The following is a 15,754-nucleotide window of genomic DNA, read 5'->3' as shown; positions in this document are numbered from 1 at the left end:
CTTTTTGGACTGTAATCTCTTTGTAGCAGCACTACCTATATGTGCTATATAGTATCTGTCCCAAAGGGACATGCCATCTTCTGATTAATAATAGTATCTGCACATCGGAGCATGTTAGGAGTATTTCACATATAGACAATCTGTTTTTATTGCTTTCATCTTTACAGCCAGGTGTGCGATCTAAACATCAGGCAGAAACTTCTCCAATAATCTCCTGTTTCAAAACAACTTAGAAAATGACTGTTTGGGATGGGCTGATTTATAATATATCCGTGGCACACATAAACATAAATGGAAGCCTCTGCATCCCTGGGAAACTCCTTGTCTCAGAGGGATTTCTGTCCTCCCAAGTGTTTCACCATGGGCTTGGGGATTTAAGAGATTCTTTGAAGCCAGCAAGGAATGTGCAACCTATAGACAGGGTTTTTTTAGCAGGTGCAATCTGAATCCAGCATCTATTTGACTCAACTGCAAAAACGTAGGTTGCCTTCCCCCATCCACTGCAGAGGAGAGCTTGCTTTGTGTGCACGTGTTTGCCTCTGATGATCTCTCTCATCCCTGTGCAGAAGTTCACAAAGGTCAGTTTCATTAACCTTGGGGTTATGTTTTGTGTAAATATGCATGTTTATCTGATTTGCATGGGAAATGTCATTTTCCTTACATGTCTCCCATCCAAATGTTAACCAAGCCTGAGCCTACGTAGCTTGTGAGATGTGCTGTGATGGTAACTGCAGCCAGCACAGCTGTCCTGCTCAGGCAGAGCACGGCTGCATACGCCTGATATTTTTGTACGGTGTGTTCAGCTCTGTGGATAGTAGAGGTGCCTACATGTTATCTGCCATATAATCCTACACGTTGGCAGACGGTGTGTGCATTAACACACAGTATGTGCTGATGTCTCCGGGTGCATGAGTTTCTCTGTGGCCAGCTGGCGTCCGACACATGCACTGGCACATGCGGCTTGTGAAGTTGCTCTCCTTGTCACAGCGTGCACACACAGCAGCATGTGCTTTGCATGGGTGTGCAAGCCTCCTCCCACAGAGGTGTAGAGCTACACAGACATGAGCAGAGGGCTTGGGGCTGGCTCTGCTGCATGCCAGAAACATGGAAAGGAAGGAGCTGCAGCGCAGAAGGGCTTTGCCTTCCCCCCCTCACCGTTTTCCTCTCTGCCTCACTACAGGGGTGAATTTCACATTGAGTTGCCATCTCTTGGACAAGATTATTTCTTCCTGGTTTCCTCTGGATCTGATCCTCAGAGAGCCTGAGCACTGAGCTAGCTTCTGCTGCATTTGATGAAAAATCAGCAGTAGCCGCAGCGGGCTGCCCCTGAGACCAGCAGGAAGCCATGCTGCTCAGCACTCCCTGGGAGGACCCCCTTGGTGTGTCACCCGTGTGCCTGCACATGTCACTGGAGCCCAGGGACACGGGGTGTGTGTGTGTGTGTGGGGGGTCTGAGGCAAAGAAAACATTAGCGCGCAAGTGACATATCTCAATATAATTTCTAAAACTCTATTAATTGAACAGATAAAATACCTCTGATCTATTTTTTGTTATTTTGTTGCAAAATATTAGCCATTTGGACTCTTTGCTAGGTGTGACCACACCGCTGTTCCCAAAGGCAGCTTTTCCTCATGGTATTTACAGCAGGAAACAGGTACAGACAGACAGGTGCTTTCAAAAGCCTACACACATGTAACGCTTCTGTTGTTAGTTTTTTAAAAAGACACATTCAGATGGGGTTGTGACTAGTGTTGAAGAGCTGAGTGACTTCAAAGCTGCTGTCCCAGGCATGGCTGTGAAAGGACAAGGACAGCTCTAGCTCACAAAACACTGCTGGCAGTCCCTGGAGCCTACATAGCACAGTGAGGCAGCTGGTGGAGGGGGAGACAGGGGACTCTGCTCAGCAACTTGCATTTCAATGCAGAGGCTCTGTCAAGCAGCAGCTTCCTTGATTTAGGGCTCAGATTTGTTTTGGAAACCTCACAAACATGTGCAGATAGCTGCAGGCTGAGCCTTCTGAAAAACACGTAACAAAATTCAAAATTCTTACAAGCTCAGAGGCCCTGAAATACTTCCAAATCTGGTGGTACCTTTTTATGAAGAAGTTTGAGTATTGATGAAATCCTGGTTGTGGACCATACCTACACCTTTCAGTTACAGGGAGGAGAAAAAACGTGAACAGTGGGATGCTTTGAAGGTCTTGCAGAAAGCACTAAGTGTTGCTACCACGGTGGTCCAGACTATGGCATTAAAAGTACTACAGCAGCCAACAAACACCGCATTAAACCCAAACTGTTTGCACAAAGCTTGATTCTCCTGTCGCATGTTTTCCATCCCTTTGCTACTGGTGTAAACAGATTAATTTCACTGGACCTGCACCAGCATGAGCAAGAGAGAACAAGGACAGAGCCTGACAGTTTGTGTAACACAGCTCTGTAGACCTCAGTAACACCTTGTTCTCTTCTACCATCCAGCAAAGCCATCTTCTTGTTTGGCCACTGACTACCCGACACTCACTGCAGAATACTTTTAACTGGATTTCTCTTTTCTCTCTGCCTCTCCTCCTTTTTCAGTATAGAAGGATACGAATTCAGCAGCAAAAAGCCACTGGTTCATTTGGGTCGATCTAATCTCTGCAGCAGCTTCCTGCCTGATTCCCCCACCTGAAAGATTGTGCTAGGTTTATCTTCAGAATCACTGCTGTCAAGAGCTGGTGATTTTTATTTGGGCCGATCCCTCCAAGTGATCTGTGGTACACATTTTGTCCTTCATTACATTGTCACTGACATGCTCCTTTTAGCCTGCACCCTGTCAACAATCACTCTGTGCGCAAGGGTGTCTGTTCACCGTTCTACAGCTACACTGAGTCTGTGTGTCTTGCTTGCGTGTGGGAGAGCTGTGGGAGCAGACAATACAATAGATCAGATGAGGTGCAGACATGCTTTAAAGTGCTTGTCATCCTTCGAGACCAACCTTCAAAGGAGAAAAAAATAATCCATATTTTGAAGTGAAGTCCGAAGGGCTCAGTTAGACAGTAGAATCTGGAGCAACCTGCTCCATGACAACCTGGAATAGAGACGTTTGGTGTCTCTCCAGCTAAACACAACAGAAGATGCTGTAACTAGCAGGCTAGAAGAGAGCAAGATTATCTACGTTTGCTTCTCTTGCCCAAAACTCAAGGCCAGCATTAGCCTTTGCAAGGGCAGGGAAATGGAGCCAACTTGCCATGAGAGACTGCTGTGCCTCAGGTACCTCAGCACTTCAGCTAATTTGCTTCCGCCCTTCATCCAGCATGAAGAAGGTAGTCTCATGGAAGCTTCCTTATTTCTTCTTTAAATTCTTGTAGCTCTCTCAATCAATTATTAAAGCAGCAAACCTCTCTTGTAGGAACTTCATAGATTTGTCATAAATATTTTATCTAAAAAATTATTTCATCAAGTACCTTAGACTTTTGTTGTTGTCAGTTTGTGTTAAATGTCAAGTAAAATCTAATTTATTTATTTTAACACACAGAGAGACCTTCAGTAGCTCACTGCACTCCAGGAGAAAACAAACAAGTACTGCCATTCAGACAGTGAAGCAACCACTGAGAAGGGAGGGCAGTGCCACTGCTTGCTGGGTGCCACCCCTTTCACTGCAGCAGCCAGGAAAAATAAAATAACGGCCACACACTACGTTGACTGGACAGTTGGCCGGACAATGGCAGATGGCACACTTAAGCTTTCCCAGGAAGCTATGGGCAGGTCGGATGAGATCCCAGCTGCCATGAGGCAGTGGGGTGTCACCCTAGAGGAAGCCAGCAGCAGATCGGGCCAGCTGTGCCTCACAGCTGGCTGGAGGGTGTGGGGCTGAGCCCTGGCTGGGGTTAAGGACCTCTCCCTGTGCCTAGCTTTGAGATGTGGAGCATCCTCACTGTCCTGAGGGACTGGCTAGAAGAAAGCTTCTCTGGTGTGAAGGGAGACTGGGCTTCTATCAGGGTTTTCTTACAATCTTTCCTGTCTTCTGCTTCTGCAGTCCTCCCTGAGGCTGTGCCTGTTGGCTCCCAGTCAGTACATTTGCTGTTGTGTGTAAAAGTGGCAGCCTAGCGCCCTGCTCCATCTAAGCAAATAACTTGGACAGACCTGTTGGCATACCTGGGTATGTGGGTCAGGCTCAGAATTAAGGGGACCTGGAACTGAGCAGGTTCCAGCTCTGGAGGGCTGGCCAAGCACAGCAGACCCTTCACCCCAGCCCCTGTCTGCTTCCCTAGCCCCAGCTGGGCTTATGCCCAGGTTAAATAAGTGAACTCTTCCACTGGAACATTTCAGCAGAGCCAGCAGACATCCAAAGAGCACTGAGGGGAGCCAGTCCTGATGCACTGGGGGGGCTGTCATTGGCAATAGCCCCAGAGATGAGCATACTGGTGCAATCCCTAGGGAAATTGCTGTGTGGCTTTTACCCTACGAAGTAAAAGAAGAGTTTCCTGCATCCATCTTCATTGCCCCCCTTTCCCTGACATTTTGCACGTCCCCACCACGGCCAGCTACTCCTGACACTCCTCACCCAACAGCTGTGTCATCAGCACCCAGTGCTCATGTCTCAGCCTTGCATGGGAAGGAAAAGCATTTATTTCTTTTCCTCTTAAAATAAAAAAAAATAAAAAAATAAAGGCCCTAAAAGGCATTCTGTCCTATTCTAAAATCCTAATGTTGATCTTCTCAAGCCTTGAAGGGAGACAGAGTGAGACCAAAGCCTTTAAGCTAATTAATACCTTCTCCTCCCTACTGCTTGAAGAGATACTTTTTTTTTCTAAAAATACCTCCATAGCCCATTTTTAATGCAGTCTTCCTCCATATCAATGTCCCCAATAAAGCAGAGGAGCTGTCATCTCTATCTCAGGATCTTCCCCTCCCCTCTACTTTGAAGCTGGGATAGGGAGGGAGAGAGGAGAAGCAGCCTTGGAATCTGGTATCTGGGCTGCTTTCCCTCAGGAAGGGCTGATGGAGGCAAGAGCATAGCCAGGCAAGAGATACAGATGGGACCTCCCTGGGTGGTCTCCAAAAAGCCCCCTCCCTCTAACACAGGAGGAGGTGCCCAAGTGAAGGGAACATCCACCTGAGAAGGTGAACCTAACATTTGGCTTTGCTTTCAGAATATAAGAAAGCAGGTGAGCAGGAAACACAAAACTAGCTAGAAGGAGGAAAGCAGAGGTGGGTCTGCTTTATGCTAGAGAAGACAATCTTTGTGTGTGTGTGTATGTGTTGAGGTGGGAGGGCACCTCTTGGTGCCGTCTCTTTGGAAAAGTATTTATCCATTCCAGGAAGATCCCTGGGCTTAATCCCTCCCTTCTGCTCCCTCAGAACTACTTGGTGTTTCCTTTAGTAAGCATGCGCCATACATACGCTACCATACAGGTGTATTTACATGTGATGAGGTCTGCTAGGTCTCAGCAGAGGTCTCTGGTACAATGCTCCAATATAACAACAGAAAGAGTTTTGGTGTTCAGAGTGAGGCCATCTTTGCGTTGTACTGCAGCTCAAGACAGTCTCTCCTCCTCTCAAGCTCTCTTTCACCCGTGCACTCCTTTGCTTGGAACCGGCTGCTGCAAGCAGATAATATTTGAAGAGCAACAAGGAGAAAGCACGGCAAGTGGTACAAGTTCTCAGCTCCAGCTTAGCAGGTGGCAGCAGTGGTGGCAGGGGGAGCTCCACCCCCGGGAGTGCCCCAAGGCGAGTCCTTGGCACAGGTGAGTCCATTTCTCTCCGAGGCTGGCAAAGTTTTGGGGTGAGTACAAACCTATGGCCAGGTAAATGCAAGGCAGGGAAGGAGGCTGAGGAGTAGCAAACGGAAGACACAGTGCCTAGAAAGCAGCAGGTCATCAAGCCTCTCAGGGCAGCAAAGTGCTACATGGGGACAGCACGAGCACAGGAGGCCAGCTGGGCTGGCAGGGTGTGAGGACGTGTGAGCGTGTAGGTTGGCAGTTTCTATAGATGGCTCCTCACAATTAGCATCATCTTGAAGGGAGACAGGGTAAGAGTTAGGTCAGTCGGCTTTTTTTTTCTTTTCTTCTTCTTTTACTAAAAAATAAATCACAAACTAGATCTCTGTAGGCCGAAAGGGTCCCCGGGAGGTGGTGGGCAAGGGAAGCAGGGAAGTCTGTGCTGTTTTGGTGCTGGTGGTGTGGCTACACAAGGCTGCGTGAGCCACTGGAGTACCTGCGCCTCTGAAGCAGGGAGCTAGGGGGGCAATACTGGTGGGGGTGGTTGTAGGGAGGTGGTGGAGGTGGGAGGGGAGGCTGATGGACCAGCTTCATGGGGGTCCCGGGGAGCCCACTGCCCACACCACGCCAGGGGGTGGAGGTGCAGGAATCGGAGGTGACGTAGCGTGTCAGAGTCTGGTTGAGGGCCGGCTCCATTCGAGCGAGGCACGGCTTGTCCAAGACAATGACTTTGACAATCTGCTGGCACTGTACAAGTGTCCCCGCTGAGGCGGGGTGCGAGGGCACCAGTGCTGTCTCCAGCCGCTCCCGTGGCATGTTAAGACGCGTGCTGGGCTGCATTCCACTCTCGGGCCCCAGGGCGGAGTTGTGCTGGTACGTTTGAAGCCTGTTGTGAATTGACACCTAGTTTAGAAACAGCCAAAGAAGCATTAAATGTTACAAGACTTTTCCCATCTGCTGCTACTGGCTGCCCTGAACCCCCACCACCAGTCGGCCTCACATGCATCAAACCCTCCCTCCCTCAAAAAAACAGCAAAGGCACAGCCCCTGCCTGCACAGCCCCCCCAGTAGCTCCATTGCCCCCATCTAGGCCTAAGTGCCCCTGTCCTTTCCATCACGTCAAAGGCGGCAGGGCCAGCGTTCCCAAATGCAGTGCAACTTTGATTATCCAAACGGCACAGGGAACGCAAATCAACTCTAGGAGTGGAGGCGTCCGTGAATTCTCATGATAATGAACAGACCTCGGAGGTCATGCCCTTGTCCCCACCAGCAAAAAGGAGAGGGGAACCAGACAGCAAGGTTTCAGATAATCGAGGTTGTACATTTCAGCAAAATGACAGTAGCTGAATCTGAGATAGAGAGAGACAGAGAGACTCAAGCCTTTCCCAGATCCCTGCCTTTCTGAGTAGGAAGGTACACCACATGACTGGTTAATCTGTTTACAAAGGAAAAAGCAGAAATCTGACATACTCTAGCAAAAGGCTCTGATCCATTTGATGATTTGTCAGTGAAAGGAAATGATTTTCAAAAAAAGAAAAAAGAAAGAAAAAATGTCCGTCTAGCTCATACAATGATAAAAGAAATTCATGATGAAATGGTAGCAGATTAGATAATCTCAAAGAAATGGAAATGCTCCTCTGCTGGCAGAGTTATTACTTGGGCAGCTGAAAGGGGGAAGGGAAGCAGGAGGTCATCAGGGTCCCCGCAGAGAGATGCTGATAATGGAGTCAAATAAGGGAGCTCACTGGGTCCAGTTTGAAAAGGAGGAGCTGCACTGGACCAGAGGTCCCTAGTGGGGGAAACACTGCAGGAAAATGGTGCTTCCCAAATGGTGGATGAGGTAATAGTTCCTCCTGGCAAGGACATGGGCCGATGGAGACCTCAAACTAGAGCAAAGTTGCTGGCTCAAAACAGAACGTCAATCAAATGACAAACACTGAGTAGGAAATAAGTGCTTGCAGGTTGGCATGGCACTTCCAGCTAGGCAGGGGTACAGATGGGCAGATGGGACAACGGGGGTGCCCTGATTGTCTGGCATGTTGGGCAGCAGCACCAGCAACTGGGAAGGAGAAGCTGTGGAGTGGCCAAGCTCCCTACCATGCTGGAACAAGGATGAGCTGTCTGTCCCTACTCAAGCATGGAGGTTGCTCAGACTCACTGCACAGCAGGACATAATATTGTCTCAGTATTTATTCAGGCAGTGGAACATGCTGTAGGAAAAACTAGTTGCTGGGCCATGAAGTGCTAATGACATTAGGATACATGAAAGCCGTTCTCCACAAAGAAACACTCCTCCCAACAGGAATAGGAAATTGGCTGGGAGAGGCACCTTTCCCAGGAAGGGGGTGTCTGCAGGGAAATAGGGCGCTCTTCAGGAAAAAGGAGCAGCACCCACTCCCCACAGAGAAGCTGAATCCTTCAAGTAAATATACTATGATGAGGGGGGAAAGAACTACCCTGGAAAAGGGCAAATTCAGGACAATGGAGATATTCCAGACAGGGAGAAAGTAGGAAGTAGTAGATAAGATTTTCAGTGTGAAGACTGCATTTTCCTGTTTCCTCACAGGCAGTGGGAGCATGGGTGTCTGTGAAGAAACAGGCAACCCACTGGACGCTAGACATCCCTGCAAAGATAGATGTACGCAGGACAGCCAAGCTCCCTACCAAGGAAAGAGAAGCTCTAGGGAAGGTCTCTGGTATACAAAGGCCATGCTTAATCCCCTTCAAGGTGGGGATGGGAGACAGAGCTGCAGAGATTGTGCAGGAAAGCTGGGCTGCGGGGAATTTGCATGTGATGCTGCATGGAGTTAGCATGTCAGGGAAGTCTTCAGTGGGTTCTCAGTCTCCCCATAAGCAGTGGGGTGGGTTAGTCTACAGCGTTTGGGAGCTTGGTCCATGAGGGATGTTACAGTTATAAAAACGGATTGAAAATGCTTTGAAGTTTAGTTTGGATTTGAAAGTTGTATTACCCGTCCTAGCAGTAACTTTTAATTGTATCTCTGGAAATTGGTAAAATTGTCAGTCTGGCTGGGGAGGCATTGATTAAAACCTGAGAAAAGAAACAACAGAGAATGTGAGAAGAGCTGAAGTGAGAGAGAATTACTTACCTCAGCTGCTCTGCACTCTACTTACCTCCACTGTGCTGTCCGAGACCTTCTCCCCCAAATCCTTCTTGCCTTTGAAATAAAAGGAAAGACCTCACTCATGGGGTCTGTACGTCTAGTCAACAGCTGGCCCTCATACTCTGGGCTGGAAAGCTAAGTGGAGAGGTGCAGGGCCAAACAAGACTCTTGACTGCAAGAAAAATCCAGACTCTGTTGCAACCTGATAGCTGCTTAGTGGGGTAGGAAGAGGCCATTTTGGGGGCCTATCCTTAGGTCCTGATTTCAAGTGCCATTTTAGTGAGTTGGTAGCCACTCACATCTGCACTTGATTTTTGCTGCCATACAAGCCCAGGCGTGAATGGACACAAAGCCTTTGATACAAAGAGGCTGGTCCAAAGTGCTGGTGAAGAAGCTGCAGTTACTATGTTGCATCAGGTCAGGGAGGAAAAAGTGGGCCACATTCTCCAGCAGTTACCTATGCTCCATCAGTAACACCTCTTTGCTAGATGTTACAGCTACAGACTGGGTAATGAGACTTCACGGCTTTTCTAGGGTATTTGAAGAATGTGTATGTTCTCATATTTCCACTATTTGCCCAAGGCTAAAGGATACAAAACTGAACACTTGGCTGTTATGCTCACAGGAGTCAATGAAAACACACTTGTGAAGGCAGCACTGCTTGACCAAGAGAAGCTGTGTGTCCTCTTACCTGTTGGAGACCCTTGCTTAGACTGCAGTTCCATCTGGGCTCCATTGGTCCTCAATGAGAGAGTTTTTGCCCCTTGCTGTTTCTCCAGCTCCCCTGCAAGACAGACATACAGAAGTGAATGAGAAGACGGATGGATGGAAGGACACCAGCATACTGAAGAAGCAATACCGGAAGTCAGCAAGAATTAATGTAAGAAAATGACAGGAGAGTGTCAAGAAAGAAGAGAGGAACAACCAAGAAAAAAACCAGAAACTGGAGAGGACTTGACATGTGGAGGAATTTACATCTCTCCACACATCCATCTATGACCTGCATTTATACAGAATAGATTATTGCTGCACGGGAGAGGACCACTGATGTTGAGCTACTTTGGCTCATCAGTTTATACATGGAAAGGCCATCAAAGGCTACATGGACATCTAATCTGTGTAAGACAGGCAACAGAGGGACCCAGTACAGACTGCTTGTCCCCTAGACATTCCCTGAGTGAAGGAAATCTCTGCTAGGCTACCAGACCAGTCTTGTACTTCCTAGTTATCTACAGATCATATTTGCATAGTCAAGGGAATATTGGATGGAGAAGAGTCTTTTGGGTCTGACAATCCAAGCTTCACTGCTCCAGGCCACTGATTCACACCCCCTGTTTCATAAGCATCATAAGTAGTTAAATTCTTCTATTTCTCCTGCTGGTGGGTGATCACAGAGCCTGGTTGCTTTTTTACCCTGTCACTGAACACAAGAACAATCCTCTGCAGACTTGTGCTGTTCATTGTCTTTCCCCCTGTTCCTGAAGAACCCATTTCCTTCACCCTTTCTCCCTTGTAGACATGCAGTGTGATGGCATCGGAGTATGAATTGCATTAGAGGTCCTTACATTCAATTCGTATCTGCTCCAGCTCTGTCACTTCTGCTATTGACTCTTTTAGATCTTCCACAAACTTTTGCATTTCCTCAGCACCCAGAGCACAGAAGTGTAGTACTTGTTTCTTCTCCGAGCCTGAAACTGGAGTCACCAGTGTGATGCCATGGGGGTAATCTGTAAAGATGTGTCAACAAAACAAAGAGGCATTAGGCATTCTTGCTAGAGTAGTTGGCTGCTTGGTACCTCTGCAGAACAGAGAGTCTCCAACATGAGTCCAAAGAATGGCACCCCTAGAGTCTGTCACACTGCAAACTATGGGAACCTGCAGCACTGCAGCCCTCCACGGGAACAGAATGGCCTAGCTGCAGCAGCAAGGCAAGTGCCACCAGCACCACAGTGCTGTCAAACCCAGAAAACTCTAGCTCTTAGTTACACTTAATGCAACACTGGCTCTAGGAACCCAAGCACAGAGGTAGGGCTGTAAAGCCCTTCTGAATCTGTGGAGGAATAAATAGCATATATGAGGCCAACAACATTTTTTCTCCTGTGGGAGATACAGCGGGAGACGCTGGCTCTTGGAGTCAAAGCTAGAATAGCCATGAACATCCACAGTGGCAGGACTACTCCCCAGTCTCTACTTCCATCAGCAGAGAACACGGCAGGGGTGTTTGCACAGCATGGGTGGGGAGCTCATCGTGCTGTGCAGAGAGAATGGTAAAGAGAAAGATGTAGGTTTGTAGCCTTCTGCTTAGTACTCCTCAACAGGCAAAACACACGGGAATGTAAATGAAAGGACATGCACAGTGTGAAAATACCACAGCAAAAGCCTTTGTGTTTTAAAGATCAGGCTGGGTGCAAGGAGGTCGTGGCTGGAGATTCAGCCAACAAGCAGGAGAATGAGAGTTTGCAGAGAACTTGCTACACTTGTGACCGAACTTTCTCTACCTTCTCAATGGCCAGTGGTTTCAATCCCTTTTCTCTTTCCCTCTCATCTTTCTCTACACTTAATTTCCCTCCTTTCCCATTCTGCATTCTCTTCTCCTCCACTGCTCCTGCATTTGCCTGACTTCTCCACCCTCTTCCTTTACCAATCTTTAAAAAACAAGTCAAGGAACCAACCTGCTATTTGCTGTCAGCCCTCAGCTACCCTGTTTGTGTCCCAGGCCCCTTTTCCCACCCTGTATCTCTCTCATTTGTTCAGATCACAAGCTATTTAGGCCATCTGCTTTTCTGTTTCTGCAGTGGACGCCCAACAGGATGCCTTTGCCAGAAGATCCTTGGGCACTCACAGGATAGTCACCATACCACTGAAAGCTGATCCCAGCTCTGGTGGTGCCTCCTGGCGATGCTCTGTTATGAATGACTCTTCGGTACACACAGGGATGTGAAAGCCTCCCCACGCTGCAGAGGGCAGGGTGTTGATAGAGTGACTCACGCTGCCAATAGGGTAGAGGGAGGATGTATAGCCATAGTGCTGCTGCTTAAGTCTTACTTCCTTGCAACATGTTCTGCAGGTGCTCACAAAAACCCTGGTGGGCATCAGCTATGTTTGCCCGGGACTGCTGTGCAGCCCCTCTGCCCACACCAGGAGGAAGCCTGCTTGTTTCTGGAACTCCTCCACTGCACAACCAGCCTCAGTCATGACACATCATGGCTCTATTCCCAGACCATCAAGGTCAGGCTGACTAGGGCTGGCCTCTCGCCATGCTTTGGTGGGTGCTGTTCCAAGGGTTCTGCTTCTGCCTTGGGAAGTTTTCAGCACAGTATGGCACAGTGCAGGGAGGTTGCAGCAGCACATTTTATCAATGTCGAAGGCAGAGGTGGTAGTTGTGACTTTGGGCATGAGCAGCAGTTTTGTCAATGAGGTTCTCCACCTGCGGTTGGCTCCTGAGAGCTCAGTGAGATGTATCTGGGGATTGATTCCTTCGTTCCTCCCCACTAGTGCTCTCCCTGCCACCATGACAAGCCAGATCCTTCAATGAGCTTAAGTTCAGTCCTTCTGCAGGTGCTCATATCTAGTGAGAGGTACCAGAAACCTCTTCTCACCATGTTTTACCTGCACAACAACTTCCTCAGCACCAAGCCTCAGTTTTCTCCCCTCCACTTTCAACCCTGATGGAATCTCTGTTCTGATGCAAAGTCACACTGGGTGACACAGCCCCCTCCCTCCTCCTGTTCCCTGCCAAACCACTCCAGGCAACCAAGGACCAATGGACTTACATTCATTCTCAAAGAGATGGAACTGCATCCCTAGCAGGCCGACTGACTTGCAAAATGTGTACGTTGAGGAGCTTTTCTTCTTGGGGCAAAGCTTGAGGATCTGTTGGAGGGAGAGAAGCATCATTGGGCGGGGTGCTGGGGAACTGTGAAGCAAGAACAATGCAAACTGCTCAAAGTAAAAAAGCTTTTTGCAAGCTCTATTAATTGTACATGGGAGTAACACTTGGTGACTGACAGGGTCATTGCCCAGAAAGCTGCCTGGCATGCTGCACTTGTAACAACACTTCTGAAATTCTGTATGCATAGCCCTGGGACCCACTCAGCTCTCTGTCTCCCAGAGGTGCTGGCTTTTTCATGACCACATTTCTGACTTTGCAAGGGTAATTCTCTTTACCGGGGACCAGATCAAAAGGTGAAGGGGAGCCTGTCAGAAATACCTTAGAGCTGGGAACAGGAGCATATGTGAATGCTGCTGTGCCCTCACTCCCTCAGCACCAGCTCTTATGGATCTGATTTATCCCATGAAGTAGAGGGATAGCAAGGAGCAGACCCTCTCCCCAGGTTCACAACTGTACACGTGGGTGCAGAGGAGTAGGTGGGGAAAGCTTTCTTGTCCTCTGCTCCTACAAAAGTGTTTGTGTGTAGCTTTACATTTGCAATATCCGGTTTCATCTTCCCATTAAATACAGGAGAACTTCCACCTTGTTTGGCCTCCTCCCAGTCTCAGTGTACCTCTGGACTCCCTTATGCCAGGCTGAACTCAGTTCCAAGGTTGCTGGGGCAGGACACTTTTAAAAGTACTACACACGTTTGGGGCTCCAGTAAGTAATACGTAGTCTCCTACAGCCTTTGCAATGTTAGAAGGCAGTGGTTTTAAAGTGTCTGACAGAAAAGATTTAAAGTGCATGGGAGGGCTCTGTCTACTATAGTGCAAACAGACAAAGAAATGAACCTCCCTTTCATGAAATGAACGTCCCTGCTACAAAAGGCATGAGAGAGCAATGACATTGCTTGGATGGCTGTGGGATGGGACAGTTTGTTTTTTCAAGGGTTAGAGTTTTAGTTTTGATAGGTTTTTAACAGTGAAGGATCCAGAGCTGTCTCTTACAATGTTGATGGACCAGGAGATGGTCTGTCTTTAGGACAGGGGGGAAATGGGTGTTGTGGAGTGGGCTTAATTTCTTTATAGAAATCGGGGTGAGTTTTATCATCGCAATGCCTAATTGCCAGAGCACACTTACCACCAGCAGGTCATTGAAGAGAAAAACTTCCCTCTGGTGAGCTGCCTGCTTCTGCACTTTGTTCACATCAGTCACTTCATACAAGCGGCTGCAGCAGACCAGCCGGCGATGGGGCACAGACAGAACCTGCAGAAGATCCACAAGAGCATGCAGAGGCTGAGGGAGATGCCGCTGTGAGTCTCCCCACCCTCAGCCTGCACAAGCCTGCCTGGTGACAGCAGCACAAGTCAATTCTGCCCACTCAGATCATCTCTTCACCATCACTTTTTCCTGCTGGTGCACTAGCAGAGAGAGCTATGCCTTTGTGATCTCGATAAATCAGAGGAGTAAGACAGGCTATAGGCAACCCTCTTGCTCACACATCCCATCTTCATATACCTCTGGCTTCCACTCACTGGGTGACTCCTCATCCTCTCTCATCCCACTGGACATCTGCAGGTTACCTGGACTTTGAGAAATTATTCTGCTCCTTTTGGGTACACAATATGTATGTTTTTGCATGACAGATCAGTTATTGCTGAAGAAGCTGTCTCTGCATTTGGGAGTCTGTTAACCCCTGCAGTCCTTAGGGAATTCACTGGAGACAGATGGGTGAAATTGTTTTCTATCACTTTGCCTTCCATTTCCTACACCATCACAAGGCCTGAAAGTTTGAAACACTACAGAGCTATCACTGGAGCATTGGCAGGCAGGACCTGCACTGGCAGTCAAGACCTGCAATAAGATTCTTGGGCAAACAATTACTGCACCAGATACTGTAAACTTTGGCCAAGAAGATCCCTAAAATTAGGAAAGAATGAGATAGCAAGGAAGAAAGTGTTTAGAGAAAAAGGAGTGAATTTGTCAAGACAAGCAAGGAAGTTATTACAGAAAAGGAACAGGGGTAGAGAGGAAAAAGGCAGGACAGAGGGCAGTGAGGGAGGTGGGGGTGAGAAGAGTGAGTGGGTGCCGGTGGGGTTATGGGTACTCACCGTTTTCATTCCAACTATGGACTTCTCCACTTTGGTGACATAAGTCACATGGTCCTCATTGGATTTTAGCTCTTTCTGCTGGATCCTCTCATAGATTCCCACCACCAACTCCCGTGGGATGTCAGCACCATCATCCACCCCTACCAAACAGAGAAAATGTTGGGCAGACTAGGCAGGGAGAAAAGGAAAGGGAAGACCTGGTGGTCCCTGACAGGCAACTACTGCCTCTGCACCATGTAGTTGTGGGAAGGCTGAAGGGAAAGAGCAATACTTTGCTTTAGGCTGTCTTCTTTCTTGCTTTAATACCTAATGCACCAGAGACTGACATTTCTAAGGCAAATGAGTATTTCATTATTCCATTGCATGGTGGCTCCTTTCCATGTGTTCCCTAAGGTTTTATAGCTATAATTTAACATTCATATATCTTGAGCCACTCTGCAGCAATCCCTGCATTGATTTCATATCATCAGAAGTGCTATATGTGGAGGAGATCTATGACGGGATTCAGCTGCTTCTTCTGCCAATGCAAGTGTCATCTCTCCTGTTTGCTCGGTGGCCTCCACCATTTTGCTTCTGTGATGTCTCCTAGGAGTAATACTTTCTTGTTACTCTGTCTTCAATATCTCTCTTGGCCCTGTCCCTCTCCTCTTTTACTTCTCCTTAAACAACTCTCCAAATTTTGCTCTCTGACCCTTGCAGAGCCTGGCAGGAAAGTTTTCTTTCACCCTTCCCTAAGCCAAATACTACAAATTAAACTGTCAGTCTTTCCGCTAAACTGAATTAGTTCAGTCATTTTATATGGATTTTCTTTGCTTTCCCTTCAGCTCCCTGGTCTGAGATGTAGAGTGATGCAGGTGAGGAACTGCTGATGAATGGAGAGGCATTGTCATCTCCTGGCTCTCTCATCGACATCCTTCCAAATATCCAGCCTGAATATTCTGTCTTTTTT

The 15,754-nt window shown here is 48.0% G+C and overlaps 1 protein-coding gene across 5 annotated transcripts in view; it reads right to left on the bottom strand.

Moving 5' to 3' along the window:
• Positions 1-114: 114 nt before the first annotated feature.
• The window catches only part of IQSEC3 (IQ motif and Sec7 domain ArfGEF 3), a 106,952-nt gene continuing 91,312 nt past the window's right edge, over positions 115-15,754 (bottom strand). The window contains exons 8-15 of one of the 5 annotated variants that reach the window (XM_037389484.1): positions 14,806-14,945; positions 13,835-13,960; positions 12,594-12,693; positions 10,386-10,547; positions 9,512-9,604; positions 8,831-8,874; positions 8,668-8,747; positions 115-6,601 (exon numbers count right to left, since the gene is read on the bottom strand). In XM_037389484.1, coding sequence (XP_037245381.1) covers positions 8,673-8,747; positions 8,831-8,874; positions 9,512-9,604; positions 10,386-10,547; positions 12,594-12,693; positions 13,835-13,960; positions 14,806-14,945 — 740 coding nt within the window. In that variant the 3' untranslated portion in view covers positions 115-6,601; positions 8,668-8,672. The remainder of the gene's footprint in view (positions 6,602-8,667; positions 8,748-8,830; positions 8,875-9,511; positions 9,605-10,385; positions 10,548-12,593; positions 12,694-13,834; positions 13,961-14,805; positions 14,946-15,754) is intronic. The other 4 variants (XM_037389485.1, XM_037389481.1, XM_037389486.1 and 1 more) reach the window with 4 other exon arrangements.

The sequence above is a fragment of the Falco rusticolus genome, chromosome 5 (assembly GCF_015220075.1).
Source record: "Falco rusticolus isolate bFalRus1 chromosome 5, bFalRus1.pri, whole genome shotgun sequence".
Taxonomy (NCBI): domain Eukaryota; kingdom Metazoa; phylum Chordata; class Aves; order Falconiformes; family Falconidae; genus Falco; species Falco rusticolus.
Note: the sequence above shows the minus strand (reverse complement) of the source record. Positions and strands in the feature narration are given on the sequence as shown.